The following is a 14,845-nucleotide window of genomic DNA, read 5'->3' as shown; positions in this document are numbered from 1 at the left end:
CTTCAAGCTTTCTGTGGCTGATAGTCATTCTTTTATCAACACCAACTTCTGTTTTCTTTGCTGACACAGAAATGCAATCTGCTATCAATTTTCTTCTCCTAGTTTCAGTCAAAGAACTGTGATTCTTCATAAAAAGCAAGAACGTTTTATTTTCTTGATTCCTAAAGAGCTAGTACTACTCCTAAGTACCGTATTGCTCCAGTTCTTGTCCCTGAAGGACCCTCCCCAGCTCTGCATGTGGGCTGTTCTGCATGGTCTCTTGTCCCTGCAGCCTGCCAGGATCCCATTACACATTGCAGCGCAGCCTGCACCTCCACAGGCTATGTCTTCCAAAGGCTTCCAGTGTTATCCATACCTCAGTCCCCTCCACCACAGAGATGCCAGCTGACAAACTAGATGCCAAAATATTTTGTTATGTAATGATGAGTTACTTAGCCTGGATGCCAAGACTGTCTCTGAAAAAATAAAACTGTTTATTGTTTGACTGCATAATTGAGCATCTGTGAATAATGTAAGAAAACTGTGTTTACTCTTAGAACAAGAAAGTGTTTGGGTAAAGAACTGCTCATAACTGCAGTGAGGAGTCCCACCTGGAGTAACTAGAAATTTTTGCTTCCATAAATACTTATTTTGTTGTGTTATAGAGAACACAAATAAGTGTTAGAGTCTCGTTGCTCTCCTGGTAAACCAACTTGTGAGATGTAAGGCAGGGCAAATTTCATTCACAGTACTATTTTTATGCTTTGAACCCACACAACTACAGCATTTTCCAAGGATCAAAGTTTTATGTATTTAAACACTTCATCATCTATGACTTGCTTTAGGTATTTGACAAGAACTTACATGTATTATTTGTAAGGAGTGAAAAATCAACACATTAATATTTCTGAGATTCCAATGTTCATAGAGAATTTCAATAACATTCACATTTATAACCTTGCATCTGACTACTACTTTCCTTCTGTCCAGAAAGGAGGAAAACAAAGGTTTTTGTGTCATGCTGCAAAAGTTAACAGATTCATTCAAGGCCAGATTTTGGCAAAAAACAGACAAAGAAAGAAGTTTCTCGGCTCAGAATTCTCTGTGGAAAGGATCTTAGCCTGTAGCCCTCATTACACTACCTGTAGTGCTGTCTCGGTGTGACATATAGCTCAGCGCCAAGCATTGACCTCTGTGGGGGCAAAGACTGTCATGTTTAATTTGGTACCTGCCAAATGTCCTCTCTTTGTGCCCTGATGCAGTCTGGGACCACGTTCTGTTGTTTACCAGTGCTTTGTAAAAGATGGGGTGAAAACACAATCTTTCCATAGAATCGTAGAGCAGGATCAAAATGGTGCTATAGTGTAACAGAGGTATTCTTTGTGCATGTGAAGAGTACATGGGGATGTTCTGAGCTGGGTAAACTAAACTACACCCCAGGTCATCTTTCCTCTTTGTGTTTTGTGATTGCGATACTTGTGATTTTAGTGCTTGAAAGTTGTGGCTTCCAAAAAGCAAAACATGCATCTCTAACAGCGTAATGTTTTCCTTAATTTAGTGCATTTTTATTATTCATACTTTGTAGGAAAAGAAAACCCTGCAGAAAAGAAACTGCAACAGCAGATGGCACTGAAACACAAATAGAAGGTTTCACAAGTGCCCTGTCAGCAAACACTGTGTTGGAGATGCACGAAATTATAATCCTGCAAATGACTTTACAACATGGGAAGGGAATGGAGAGAGTAAGGAGCAATGATTGCCTGTTCCATTGCTCTTTCTCTGGGCAGACATCAATAAAAGACAATAATGCTAAAAGCTACAGGGACTTGTAAAAGATTAAATTACCTTAATTGAGGTTAATTGAATAGGAATGATGAAACTCAAATTAGAAACAATGATGTTATATTCAAATACAATTACAGAAAGGAAGTAAGACTTGCCAACAAGGATAACAAACAGTACTACATATCAACAAACCATATTAGAACTGGAGCAGCTGTTTTTATGGTCTAGGTCACAAGGCTGATGACTTTTTTCTAACGACAGTTATTGTCTCTTCCGTTTCAGAAGGGTAAGAATTAGGACTAGTTGCACATTCCTGTGTGCCACACTGAAAAACTTAATGTTTACGAGAATGGTCCTAGTTCTTAACTCCCCTTTTATTTCATGGCACCTAATGGTGGGTGTGCTTGTACAGTGCATGTGCCTGTGCTGGGTATTGTGCAACAGGCACCTACATGAGGTGAAGACCTGGCAGCTGGTGCTGGAGGCTCTCTGCATGCTCAGCAGGAGACCTGCAGGTTACCTTGACAGCAGAAACTGTTGAGGCCTGATGGGTTCAGTAAGGGCTCAAGAGGTTTTGTAAACATCAATAGATTTTAATTTCTACTTGTGAATATCTTAAATAAGTTCCACCATGGAAAAAATTAATATGATCCATGGGGTCACATCTATGATGTTTCTAGGCAAGAAATGGACACTATGAAAACGTGTTTTCCCTCAACGTACACTACCTGGAAGATGAATCGGTCCCTTACAGTGCTCCACAGCAGGTTGTTCTGCTGCAAAGCAAAAGTACTTCAGTTACAATGGTATAATTTCTTCATTGAAAACACCTCTTCTGCAAAAGAGTAATAAATATGGGATATTGTTTGGTTTTCTCCTTTTGGTAAACTATGTTTGCCAGGAATTATGCATTAGAGTAGTTTAACACTAATACTACATTGACTCAAAGCATGTCTACCAGTTTGAATCATATATTTTTTACTTTGGCTAAGAATTTAGTTATATTTTTATAAGTACACTGTGGCTTCTACTTCCCAGCTCAGGTTTTGAATCTTGCAAATACCTGGTCTGTCTTTTGTTATATTTATCAATTTATTTTTTAGAATTGTGACTAGACCTAATACTTTTTATTATGATTTTGCAATTAATATAATATTTAGCACTTATCTACTAATAAATGTTTGTTCATACAGTGCTTTGTAGTTTGAAATTGTTACATGATAACTCACTATTAACAAACATTTTTTAAAAAAATCCTGTAAAACACGAGTGGTTTATAAAACAAGCACAAATTAACAGATATCAAACTGATGCATAGTACATGGTCAGTGCTTTAGTGTAACTGAACACATGGGGAGAACTTCAGATGATAAAAGTTGCTCCAGATAGGAAATGTCAAGGCACAACCCTCAGTGTCAAAGCAACTCTATTTACTCTTAGCTGCTGTAGCTTCCATGTCTATGTCCAGGTCTGACAGAGCACAATAGAAGATCATCTGAACATATTTTGTTGTTGTAGCTGTAATACATAGCAAAAATGTATGAGACAAAGTTATAATATGCGTTAGACAAATATATGGATTCAGATTTGAAAGCACGAGGAAAGATACTAGAACACCTTAATCAATTGGATTAAGCACGTGTTATAAGTAGCTAAAGGCAAAAGGAGCTCAATAATTAAATGAAAAGTCTTGTATAATCAGACTTTCATCAACATTTTCATTGAATTGTCAGCTTAATAGCTGAGTTCAAACTGAATAAAAGTATTAAAGTTTTGCTTTTCAAGACTGCCTGAATCTGAAGAGTGGAAACTACCCTTCAGCCCAATAATTCATTATTTCATAATTTATGCAGATGCACGGACTTCTCCGACTCAGATATTCCATTCGTTTGACAGAATGTGAAGCAATGCTGTCCTGGTATTTCTGCCTTCTGGAATATCGAACTGCAAGCATTTAGTCTTCACAATCCTACATGGCTTTTATTGAGCCAACATACTGAAATGTCTCAACACCACAAATATTAGATGACCATATTATATCCACATACAGGACTCTTTTGTACAGGTATGCATGGTTTTGTTCTCAGGACTACGCGATGAAGCAAATGATCTCAGACATGCTGTATAGAAAAGCATGACAAAACTTCATAAATAAAAAGGATTATAGGAAAAAATTATTCTTTCTTTCTTCCGAAAGAACATTCAGAATTTTGCTACACTGACTAGGATAAGATGATGCTGCTTACCAGAGAGCCACTGTAGACATTTAGGTCGTTTTTCAACTGGCAGATATACTCCCAAATAATATGCAGGAATGCCTGAGAGGGCAATACCAATGCCAATAAGGGAATTGATTGTATCACTGTAGAGAGGAACTATGACCAGGAAAAGGGAACATAAACAATATACTATAGGAAAGAAGAGGTTAAGCTGTGGAGACAAAAAAAAAAAATAATTCCAACATTTATTAAAAGATGTAGTAAATACTCTACTGTAAAGATGTCAGGCTTTGCAGATTAAAGTTAGACATGTCAATAATAAAAATATAGCTATTGACTATATGACTACTATGTACTGATTCGTTCGACTGTCTACAGCCAGTAGAATTTGCTACCTTCTGTGTATGCTAGTGAGAGCCTCTTATTTGACATACACCTGAGGATCTGACCATTTTGTTGTTTTCAGGCCTGCACAAACTCAATTAGTTTCCAATTAGTAAGAGATCAATCTTTGAAAGAAGTACTTTAAAACTGAGCAGTAATGGGTGATTTTCCCTCTAACTTCAATTGCAGATATTTAATTGTCATATTGATTGGGAACTAACTCAACTAAGCTTTCAATTACCATGTCGATGGTACAGAACTAATGGACTGATTCACAGCCATTCTGCCTGGCCTCTTAACAAATATACCACAAGTAAGGAAAGTTTCAGTAACCTCTTTTTGGTTTTATTTTTCACTAAAATAATTTTGACTGCCTGTAGTAATGAGCCTTCTCAAGAATACTAGCTGAAATTCCTGAGAGTTTACTGGTATAAATACTTCTTTTTCCTTACAAAGGGTAAAAATGTAAGCTGATGAAAACCAACTGCTACATCACAGGAAAGGAAAAAGTGTATGCAGAGTTGTGACACTGACTAAACTGACAAATGCTGATAGGAATTAAACAGTCATTATCTATAATCTGGCTGTAATCCTTGCTTTAGTAGAGTTAGTAGCAAAATAGCCAGTAAGGCAAGATTTAATCTTTATCTTCCACATATTCTGGGGGAGAGTTTTAAGTGTGAACACGCTTCAGGAAAATTTGGTCTGCTCTGTAAGAATGGAAACTTTTACTAGCAGTAGGTGCTTAGAATATTTTATGCCTTTGTTTGAACCATGTGTCCATGGATGTTACACTTAAATGGAAAAAAATGTGTTGGTAAAAATGGTGCACTAAATTAGGAAGAGAGTGACAAGGAAGAAATTAGATTGGATGTTAATTTGGATTTCTCATAATTTTTACTGCATCACTGCAGAGGTGAAATGCAGGTCATGGAGCCAACAGAGCACAGTGAAATGGGAGTCACTGCATGTTTTTTTGTGCCTGGGGGACTTCCATTCCTGCTTCCTGGACCGTCACTGGATTAAAACTAGAAACAAGTTTTAGGTGTGCTTTGCTTCTGTGCAGTCTTCTTCTCCCAACTGATAGCAGACACTCTTCTACAGTCAGTCATTAAACTTGAATTTTACTGTCTACAACCACTATGCAGTGTGAGGGAACTATCAAGATGCATTTGATTATTCAAGCCTTTGCATGTGCAGACTTTGGGGCATTTATGGGCTTTGGAGGGATTTTAATAAATTTATTAGGTCATGTAAGTTTGACCAGAGTGTTGGGAGCCCCCATTACTAGCTCTACTGAGGTCCGTTGTGAAAAATACAAAAGGGGGTTGTTCCAGGATAGGCTGAGAATCTCAGGCATTCCTTTATTCCTTATTTATTTAAAAATAAATATAGTTATAAGGTTGAATGAAAGGAAAAAGTAATGGTAAATATTGTTTCAACCTCACAGCAAAAATACCAGAACAGATGTTCTTGTGGAAACCCAAATGGAATTTGCTCCTTCATTTCTTATCTTATATGTTGCAAGGATTTCTATGGCTGATAAATAGTCTGTAACGTACAGGCAATGTTATGGTTTTGGTATTAAGGATCACAAACATATGCATTAGTTGGCATTTAGGGTTTGTTTCCTCTCTTCTTTACTTACTTTAATAGGTCGTGGTCTACGGGGCTGGGTATATCTCAAATATATTAGTCCTGCAATAGAGAGACCCACGAAGAGCCAGTAGTTGAAGCAGTAGTAATTAATGAGGAGGAAAACATCTTCCACGAGGAGATAAAGCAAAGTCATTAAGCCCTAGAGATAATAAAGTCTTTTTAATGTGAAAATAAAGACATGTCTTATAAAATAAAGAGGTAGTAAAATTATAAAGCACCTTGTTTCCGACATACTTGTCTGGGCTTAGCACATCAGATTCTTGAAAGAAGGATGTACTTAAAACTCTGAGAAATCTGCAAATATGCTATGAGAAACATGCTGGTATCTCTTCCTTAAACATAACAGTGAGACCAACACATTTGGCTGAAGAGGTGTCGAGTTTGTGAAGTTATGTTTCAGCACCAGCAAGAAACCCTCCTAGGAAGGCCAGATGAGGAGCCCCAGACTCTGCTGTGCTATGGAGAAGGCTGCTAAGAAGGCAGTGGCTTACTCTGCTCTTCTGGCTGGCTTTAGGTTGAAAGCAAACTTTTAATCTAGTTTCACTGTTGGAGGCTCTCACAGTCCACTCACACTTTGAGACCATTAGAGTAAATTATGCAGTATGCAGGTATGCTATACTGCCTGCATGGAAAGACCTAAACCATCAGGAATTCAATGTGTGTTTTAATAGGTGAGCAAAAAACAAGTCCACTGAGTAAAAGGAGAATGGTGGTGTATTAAGAGTATAGCTCATCTTACTGGTGCAAAAAAAAAAAATATCCCTCTGAGAAGAGTATTCATAATGGGATTATTTAGTAAAGTATTTGATGTCAAACAGGACGGGCATGATAAGCTATTCATAAACCATATGAATAGCACAGGGCAATGGAAGACACTAAATGAAATACATGTTCAAATGAACAGCAGTGAAATCCTTTTGAATGATTCTACCTTCTCTGTTTGTGCATATCCTCCCTCTTAATTTAATCTGTTAGATTTATGGATTATTAAAATAATTTGCACTAATTCTATGCCTTATGATTCCTCAATTTTTTGTCACAAGATTCATTTGAGTAGTGACAGCAGGAAAAAGTCAATATTGCTATAGGCATCCAATGGTAGGAATTTAATTTTAAGTGCTTTGTCACTCTGGATAACTAGAGTTCTAGAAAATCAGCCTATAGCCAAGTCTGAGAGATGTTCTTGACATGTTCTTCTCCACTGACACTCTGAAAACTCACATAACGACTTAAACAACTCTGGTCTATACTATTACATATTCAGCCATTCTCTGTTTTCCAAGTAATACTACTGTACTTCTCACTAATCTTGTTCAGAGAACATATGAATGTGAATCAAGCCATTCTCTTTCCACTGTATAAAATACCACCAGACAAAATAACACCCTCATCCCCCTCAATGAGTTTTAGAAACTTTGGGCATTTGAGGAAGATGTCTTCAGTGCAGGAGAAGCCTGGAAGAAGCACTGGATGGAGGTGAGGTGTGATACTCCCTGGATCCGAGCCCCTGGCTGCCCTGGCCAGGCACAGGGCTGGGCTGTCACTTACATTGAAGAGGAGAGCAGGGACTGGTGTGAAACATTTCACATGAATCAAGCTCAGACTGTCAGGGAGGTGTCCTTCCCTGGCTCCAGCATAGAAAAGTCTAAAAAAAAAAAAAAGAATAAGAAAACTCAGCCAGACAGTAGCCAAGGAACAGTTTGTTGCATTCCAAAAAAAGCAGCATTAATTCTTTTATTACTCTGTTGTAAATGCTGCTCTTGTCAAGTGGCTTTAGTTTCCAGTTGATGCTGACCATAAGAAAGACACGTCAGATTGTAACAATCCTTCTATCACAAATTAACAACTTGACATGGCAAAAATTAACTGTGTCACTTTTACAATGCAGCAGTAAGAATGCAGATTAAGAATAAATTATTCCTTTTCAATCATTTAAAATAAATCTTATACTTCATACCTAGATGCTGCTATTATTGATGAGTTTAAGCCACTATAGCAAGACATGGCCACTGCTATAGGAATTATCCACTTCGCATAACTGAGGGTTTCACCGCCAAATGTCTGTAACAGAAAAAGAAAATAATAGTGAGGCCCATTATGTTAAGCATATGGAAAATCCTGATAAACTCTCGTGAAAACGCACCAGCCCAAATACAGTGTCGTAGCCCATGTTTTCTTATGACACCTGATATTGACTTGGAAAATTAGAATTTGGAAAAACTGATCAGTATCGAAGTAAAAACAGCAGATACATTAAAAAATATTTAAAAAATAATTTTCTAAGCCTAGATAAAGTCAATGAGATAACTGAAGATGTATTTGCTTTAATGTATTCTGACAAATCCTGACTGTAGTAATTCATGAGTTATAATTGTTCATATGTCTAAAATATGTATAAGGTTTTAAAAAGCATTTCACTGCATATATTTGTGCTGAAAATATTCTGTGATCCTGCAGCATTAAACATCACACACTGTACATGAGAATGATAGCAAAACCCCCTGGTTCTTAAACCACCCAGACTTTCCATAGCTCTTCTCTGTCTAGGCCTGGCAAAAGCATCTTCTACGATGAAGTACTGTTAGGAGACAGATTTACAGAGTATCTAATAGGATTTTACAAGAGCAGATTTATTGGCTATATTCTTTGTATGCACCTTCTAACATACTGATACTCTTACATGAAAATGAAGTTTAAAACAAAGCAATCTTCAGCAAGGAAATATTTCAATTGTTTTGCCAAGAAGTATGCTACCTGAGATTTTTCTGCAGTGTAATCCATACAGTAACTTTTGTTTTAATTATTTTACACAACTTACCACAGCCACTGCATCACTCGTGAGGAGAGCTGACATGTCCAACACTACGTAGTATGCTATATTAGTCAACAAGTAAATAATAGCCACAATAGGCATTGAAATTGCAATGGAAAGTGGCAGATTCCTGAAAAAGGAAAATGTCAAAATTATTTCATGTTCTTTAAACAAGGAATATTTAAACAGAAGATTGTTCCCAAATTCAAACATTTGTGAATGGATACCTCCAACACTTTTTCTAATCCATCATTTTGTAATCATGCATTTACAAAATAATGTGCAGCCATGTGTGGAACAATTCCATGAGCAGCTTAGTTGGCTGCTTGTAGGTTTGTCACAAATTTTAGAGAAAAAAAAAAAGTACATTTATACCTGTAAATTTTATATACTGTCTTTATATGAAGCAATTTAAGAGAGCACTTAAGCAAGGAGATTTAAATGCACACTTAGACGTCTTCTCAATTGTAGCATTCTTTTCCTGATTCATAATCTATGCATGTCCCAAGACAAGGTGGACTGTATCAGTCTGAGTAGGTGAGGCACACAACTCCTTCTGTAGGGATATCAACCTTGTGGGAAGATTATATTTCCAGTTCTACTGTGGAATTTTTTATTTTTTACTTAACCTTTTATCTTTAACAAAATTAAACATTCTGCCCAGAAACAGTAATGTTGAAGATGACATGATCTTCATAACCTGACACAGTCTTACTCCACTGGTGGCAAAAACAGTCCTGAAAAAAAAAAAATTGTTCTGTCTGACTGAAAAGAGGTAGGGAATTTTAGAGGGCTAGATGGATCCACACTTTTCCCTGCTTTCAGGAGGGATTTGTTGTCCTCCTTCAAAAATTCCGGTCTGAAGCTTAAGGTGTAAAATACATATATGCAGACAAATGATTTATTAGTGTGATACAATTCGTGAGTGAGGACAATAATCAGGAAGAATTCTCATACTTAGTCCTTCTTTTGAAATGAAGAAGGTTTTTACAGAAAAAATAGTTTGACTAATTTCCAATCATAAACAAATACAGAGTGGCTTGTCCTGCCATCACCTTCCTTACCAGGACACTTCAGTCATTCAAAGGAAAAATACACATTTACCTCTCAGGATTCTGCATTTCCTCAGTGACGTAGTTGAGCGTGTCCCATCCTGAGTAGGAGAAGAGGGCAGAGTAGAGAGCCAGAGCGATCATCCCTGGGTTTGTTGCTGAACCCTCGAATGGAGCTCTCAGGTTTTCCGTTTCTCCTGCACAAATGGAAGGTACCAACTGCCTGGCCTGTTACATTTCAAGGATTATGATGTAGGACACTGCACTAGAAGTCTCAGCTAACCAAAAGGAAATAAAATCCCACCGCATCCAGGATTCATTCTAAAAGCACACAGGTTATATTTTCACGTGACAAATAGGAAAGTTTCAGTCAGATGTTCAAACATCTACACTTGTACAGGGAGACAGCAGATGTTTTCCCATATTTTTTATTTAGAAGTGAATTGTGTAATTCTAACAGAATTCATGGTGTCCTCATATCCTGTCATTGCTGTCTAGCCTACCGAAGGAGGGAGCCATACTGAGGCCATGCTATACCCTGTCAGCTAGGCAGAGTCACTTGGGAAAGCAAATTTCAGTTCCTGAATCTGTTTCAAATTTCTTCCTCATATCTGTGCTTTTGTTTTCACCAGACGAATTAGTCGCCACTGGAGGGGAACTTCCGGAGGCATAGTTCTCAGTGGGATACTCTGCCCCACAAAGTTGTTCCCCAAAATTAAGAGAGGAGACTTGTAAAATCTTTCCTTTCAAAATTCTCCTCTAGTTTATCTCAATAGGTTGAGACAACAACCTGCAGAATGCTGCAAAACAGATGAAATGTTAATGAAACTGTGTGAGCCTTCATTTCAATTCTGGAAAGGGGAAGAAAGGCCTTAGCGAGTTTGCAGAAGGAAAGTCGACTGTCTAATATAAATGGAAGTGGGTTAAGTATTAAGGAAGACAGAAACATGCTGAAACCTCTATTAGGGAAGAAAGTAAGGTCTGTTGTAAAATTAAACAATTTCACTCTGTGGTTAAAGTAAGGAGTTTACAGATACCAAAAAAGCAATTCAGTCTTTAAAAAGCAGTAACTACTGGGAAACTGAACCAAGGAAGGTGAAGCTATGAGATGTACACACACTTTGGGGAAGAAAATGGTTGGAAGGAAAAAAAGAAAAATCCAAAAGGACCAAGAAAAGCCTAAAAGCTTTTTTTTGCTAAAGACAGCTCATTCTCAAAATCAGATACATTCACAGTGTTTTAAAACAATAAGTGTATCTGAGCACACCAGAAGGAACACAACAGGGCTAAAACGCCATAACTGTTCTTTTCATTAAAACAGTTGTGGAGTTTAAAAGAACACATTGACACAATCACAATTTCCTCCAGAGGTCTACATCATTCCTCCTCGCAGTCTTTATTTAAGTGCTCAGTTTTGTTTAAACAAATCAAAGATGAGACCTACCACAAAAAGGCCTCAGCAGTTTTCATTCCTTTCAATAATGTTTCCTCTCTGCCTTTATCCTCTGTGACCCCATGGAGTAATGCAAAGGACCTGGCAGATGCATGAGCAGAGGGAACAGCCCCTGGGCCAAACCACATCATGACAGCCATACGCCAGCAAGTGGGCTGAGAATTTTGAGGGAGACTATTTGAACGCATGACTAAATTTATCACTGTGAGGATAGGGCAAAACTGTTATAGGGGTGACATCATGGACTCACACCTTTCTAAAACTGCAACTTTATGAGGGCAACTCGGAAAATCTGCAGCTTTATGAGCATAACTACTCCTTTATGTAACTGTGGCCCTTAAGCAATGTTTTTCCTCTGCATCTTCACATTCCTGCCCTTAGAACTGGGTTCATTTGTTCAGGTTTCTTTAGACTTGAACAAAACCAGTGACAACTGGCATGCACAGATAATAGGTAAACAAAAAAGCTCTCTTAAAGTCTGGTGTAGCTAACAGCTGATGCATTAGAACTGCAGCCAAGGAAAGAAGGCCAGCAAACACAGAAAAGCAATCATGCTCATTAGGTTTTATAAGCTAGTTTCAGCATGAGAAAAAGACAATTCCTAAACCGAAGACGAAACCCCACCTTTGTTTTAACTGAATAACAATGGCTGTTGCAGAATTTCATGGGAAACGAAAATGAAGAAAACTAAGCAACAGAGCTAGAGCTGGAGGAGTCTTCACTGTACCAGAGACACAAATTAATAAAATATTATCTGTTGTCATTTGCAAAGATTATTGGTAGCACCAGAACACTCCTGCTATTCAGTATATTCAGTTCAGTCTAGTTGCTGCTGGTACAGGCTGGATCATCTGTCCTGTGATGTTTTACAGTACTGCAGTGATTCATAGGAGTGCAACATTACAGTCTTTTCTCTTGTTTCCAGAATCAAGGATGCCTTCTCACCGATGAAGCAAAGGACAAGTCCCTCTCTCCTGGATCCTCTCCCCTCGCAGTGTGCTGTGGTGGCTCTCTGCCCCAGGCAGGTGTCCTGGTTCAGCTAGGATAGGGTTAAGTTTATCCTAAGCAGGGGGAAGTGATCTCCAGCCGGGTTATTCATACCATGCTGATGTCAGGTCCGAAAGCCACGGGAAGCAGGCGCGTGGGCTGGCTGTGTCCATTGCGGTATTTCTCTGTATATCTTCTGTCTTGTTTACTGTTTATTGTTGTTATCATTGCTACTGTTGTTGTTCAGATTGTTATTTATCACACTGTTGTATTAAATCTCTTTTTATTCCCACCCCGGGGTTTGTGCCTCACTGCCAGCCCGACTGGCTGAGGGGGGCGGAGGGGCAACAGCAACGTGGTCTCTGGCCCTGGCAGGGCCTAAACCAGCACAGCAGGTTAGGGAGAGCAGGGAGGGGGAGTGGTGAGGAGTACATGAAGGATGTGTCCAGCAATTTCTGCTGTGCTCTCCTGTCATAGGACAAGTAGCGATGTGAGCCCTTAACAAGCATGTCAGAAACACTGAAGCTGGCTTTTAAACTGGTTAGCACTAAACTGATGTTGTCAACAGCAAAAGAAAGACAAGGAAGACCCTCCATCCCCTGAAAGATGCAGGAAGAAACATGGTAATGAGTGATGAGGAGAAGGCTGAGGTCTTTAATAACAAGACTAGTTGTACTGAGGGAATCCAGCCTCCTCAGACAGAACACAGAGACTGGGAGAACGACCCCCCTGCAGTCCAGGAGGAGACAGTCAGTGACCTGCTGCATCACACAGACATACACAAGTCTATGGGACTGGATGGGATACACCCGAGGGTGCTGAAGGAGCTGGCTGGGGTGCTCCCCAAGCTGCTTTCCATCATTTACCAGCAGTCCTGGCTGACCAGGGAAGTCCTGACTGATTGGAAATTGGCCAGTGTGATGCCCATATATAAGAAGGGTCAGAAGAATGATCTGGGAAATTACAGGCCTGTCAGCTTGACGTCGGTGCCTGGGAAGCTGATGGAGCAGCTCATCCTGAGTAACATCATGCAACACATGTGGGACAACCAGATGTTCAGGCCGTCAGCATGGGTTTATGAAAGGCAGGTCCTGCCTGACAAACCTGATCTCCTTCTACGACAGGGCGACCTGCTTATTGGATGAGGGAAAGGCTGTGGATATAGTTTACCTTGCTTTTAGCAAGGCCTTTGACACTGTCTCTGATGGGCACACGCTTTGCTGGGTTAAAACCTGGCTGGATGGCCGGGCCCAAAGAGTTGTGGTGAATGGAGTTAAATCCAGTTGGTGGCCAGTCACGAGTGGTGTCCCCCAGTGCTCGGTGTTGGGGCCACTCCTGTTTAACATCTTTATTGATGATCTAGACAAAGGGATCGAGTGCACCCTCAGTCAGTTTGCAGATGACACCCAGTTGGGTGGGAGTGTTGATCTGCTCGAGGGCAGGGAGGCTCTGCAGAGAGACCTGGACAGGCTGGAGCCATGGGCTGAGGCCAACTGGAGGAGTTTCAATCAGGCCAAATGCCGGGGGCTGCCCTTGGGCCACAACAACCCCCAGCAGCGCTACAGGCTTGGGGAGGAGTGGCTGGAGAGCTGCCAGTCAGAGAGGGACCTGGGGGTGCTGATTGACAGCTGGCTGAACAGGAGCCAGCAGTGTGCCCAGGGGGCCAAGAAGGCCAATGGCATCCTGGCTTGTGTCAGCAATAGCGTGGCCAGCAGGGACAGGGAAGGGATCTGACCCCTGGACTCGGCACTGGTGAGGCCGCCCCTCGATTCCTGTGTTCAGTTTTGGGCCCCTCACTACAAAAAGGACATTGAATGACTCGAGCGTGTCCAGAGAAGGGCAACGGAGCTGGTGCAGGGTCTGGAGCACAGGTCGTACGGGGAGCGGCTGAGGGAACTGGGGGTGTTTAGTCTGGAGAAGAGGAGGCTGAGGGGAGACCTCATCGCCCTCTACAGCTCCCTAAAAGGAGGTTGCAGAGAGCTGGGGATGAGCCTCTTTAACCAAGTAACAAGCAATGGGACAAGAGGGAATGGTCTCAAGTTGCGCCAGGGAAGGTTTAGACTAGATGTCAGGAAGCATTTCTTTACAGAACGGGTTGTTAGGGGTTGGAATGGGCTGCCCAGGGAGGTGGTGGAGTCCCCATCCCTGGAGGTGTTCAAGAGTAGAGCTGACATAGCGCTGAGGGATCTGGTGTAGCTGGGAACTGTCAATGTCTTTGAGGTCTTTTCCAACCTAGATAACTCGGTGATTCTGTGATGTTAATTCGGCTGCTATTTGCTATTCAGCCTGTGCAATGCAGAACTTAGTGTGTGTTGGTTTGCCATGCTAAGGGAGAAGAATAATTAAACCCCCATTGCTTAACAAGCCATAAATTCCTTCTAATCTACCTATGTCAGACAGTTTTTTTCAGATTAAATAACAATTCATATGTAAGTCTTAATGTGTCTGATATTCCTCCACTGAAACTGATAAACAGTTCATTCATAAAAATTTAAGTAAATGAAAAATATTCTTA

At 40.0% G+C, this 14,845-nt stretch overlaps 1 protein-coding gene across 5 annotated transcripts in view; it reads right to left on the bottom strand.

Moving 5' to 3' along the window:
- Positions 1 to 461: 461 nt before the first annotated feature.
- Positions 462 to 14,845, bottom strand: part of LOC113476681 (Y+L amino acid transporter 2-like) — a 28,504-nt gene continuing 14,120 nt past the window's right edge. For 4 of the 5 annotated variants that reach the window (XM_026842546.1, XM_026842545.1, XM_026842548.1 and 1 more), the window contains 7 exons: positions 9,943 to 10,087; positions 8,845 to 8,968; positions 7,984 to 8,087; positions 7,575 to 7,671; positions 6,016 to 6,165; positions 4,011 to 4,194; positions 462 to 3,282 (listed from right to left, as the gene is read on the bottom strand). In XM_026842546.1, the coding sequence (XP_026698347.1) occupies positions 3,191 to 3,282; positions 4,011 to 4,194; positions 6,016 to 6,165; positions 7,575 to 7,671; positions 7,984 to 8,087; positions 8,845 to 8,968; positions 9,943 to 10,087 (896 nt within the window). In that variant the 3' untranslated portion in view covers positions 462 to 3,190. The remainder of the gene's footprint in view (positions 3,283 to 4,010; positions 4,195 to 6,015; positions 6,166 to 7,574; positions 7,672 to 7,983; positions 8,088 to 8,844; positions 8,969 to 9,942; positions 10,088 to 14,845) is intronic. The other variant, XM_026842549.1, reaches the window with a different exon arrangement.

The sequence above is a fragment of the Athene cunicularia genome, assembly GCF_003259725.1.
Source record: "Athene cunicularia isolate RWA chromosome 2 unlocalized genomic scaffold, athCun1 chr2_part1, whole genome shotgun sequence".
Lineage (NCBI taxonomy): Eukaryota > Metazoa > Chordata > Aves > Strigiformes > Strigidae > Athene > Athene cunicularia.
This window is presented reverse-complemented; position numbering and strand designations above follow the sequence as displayed.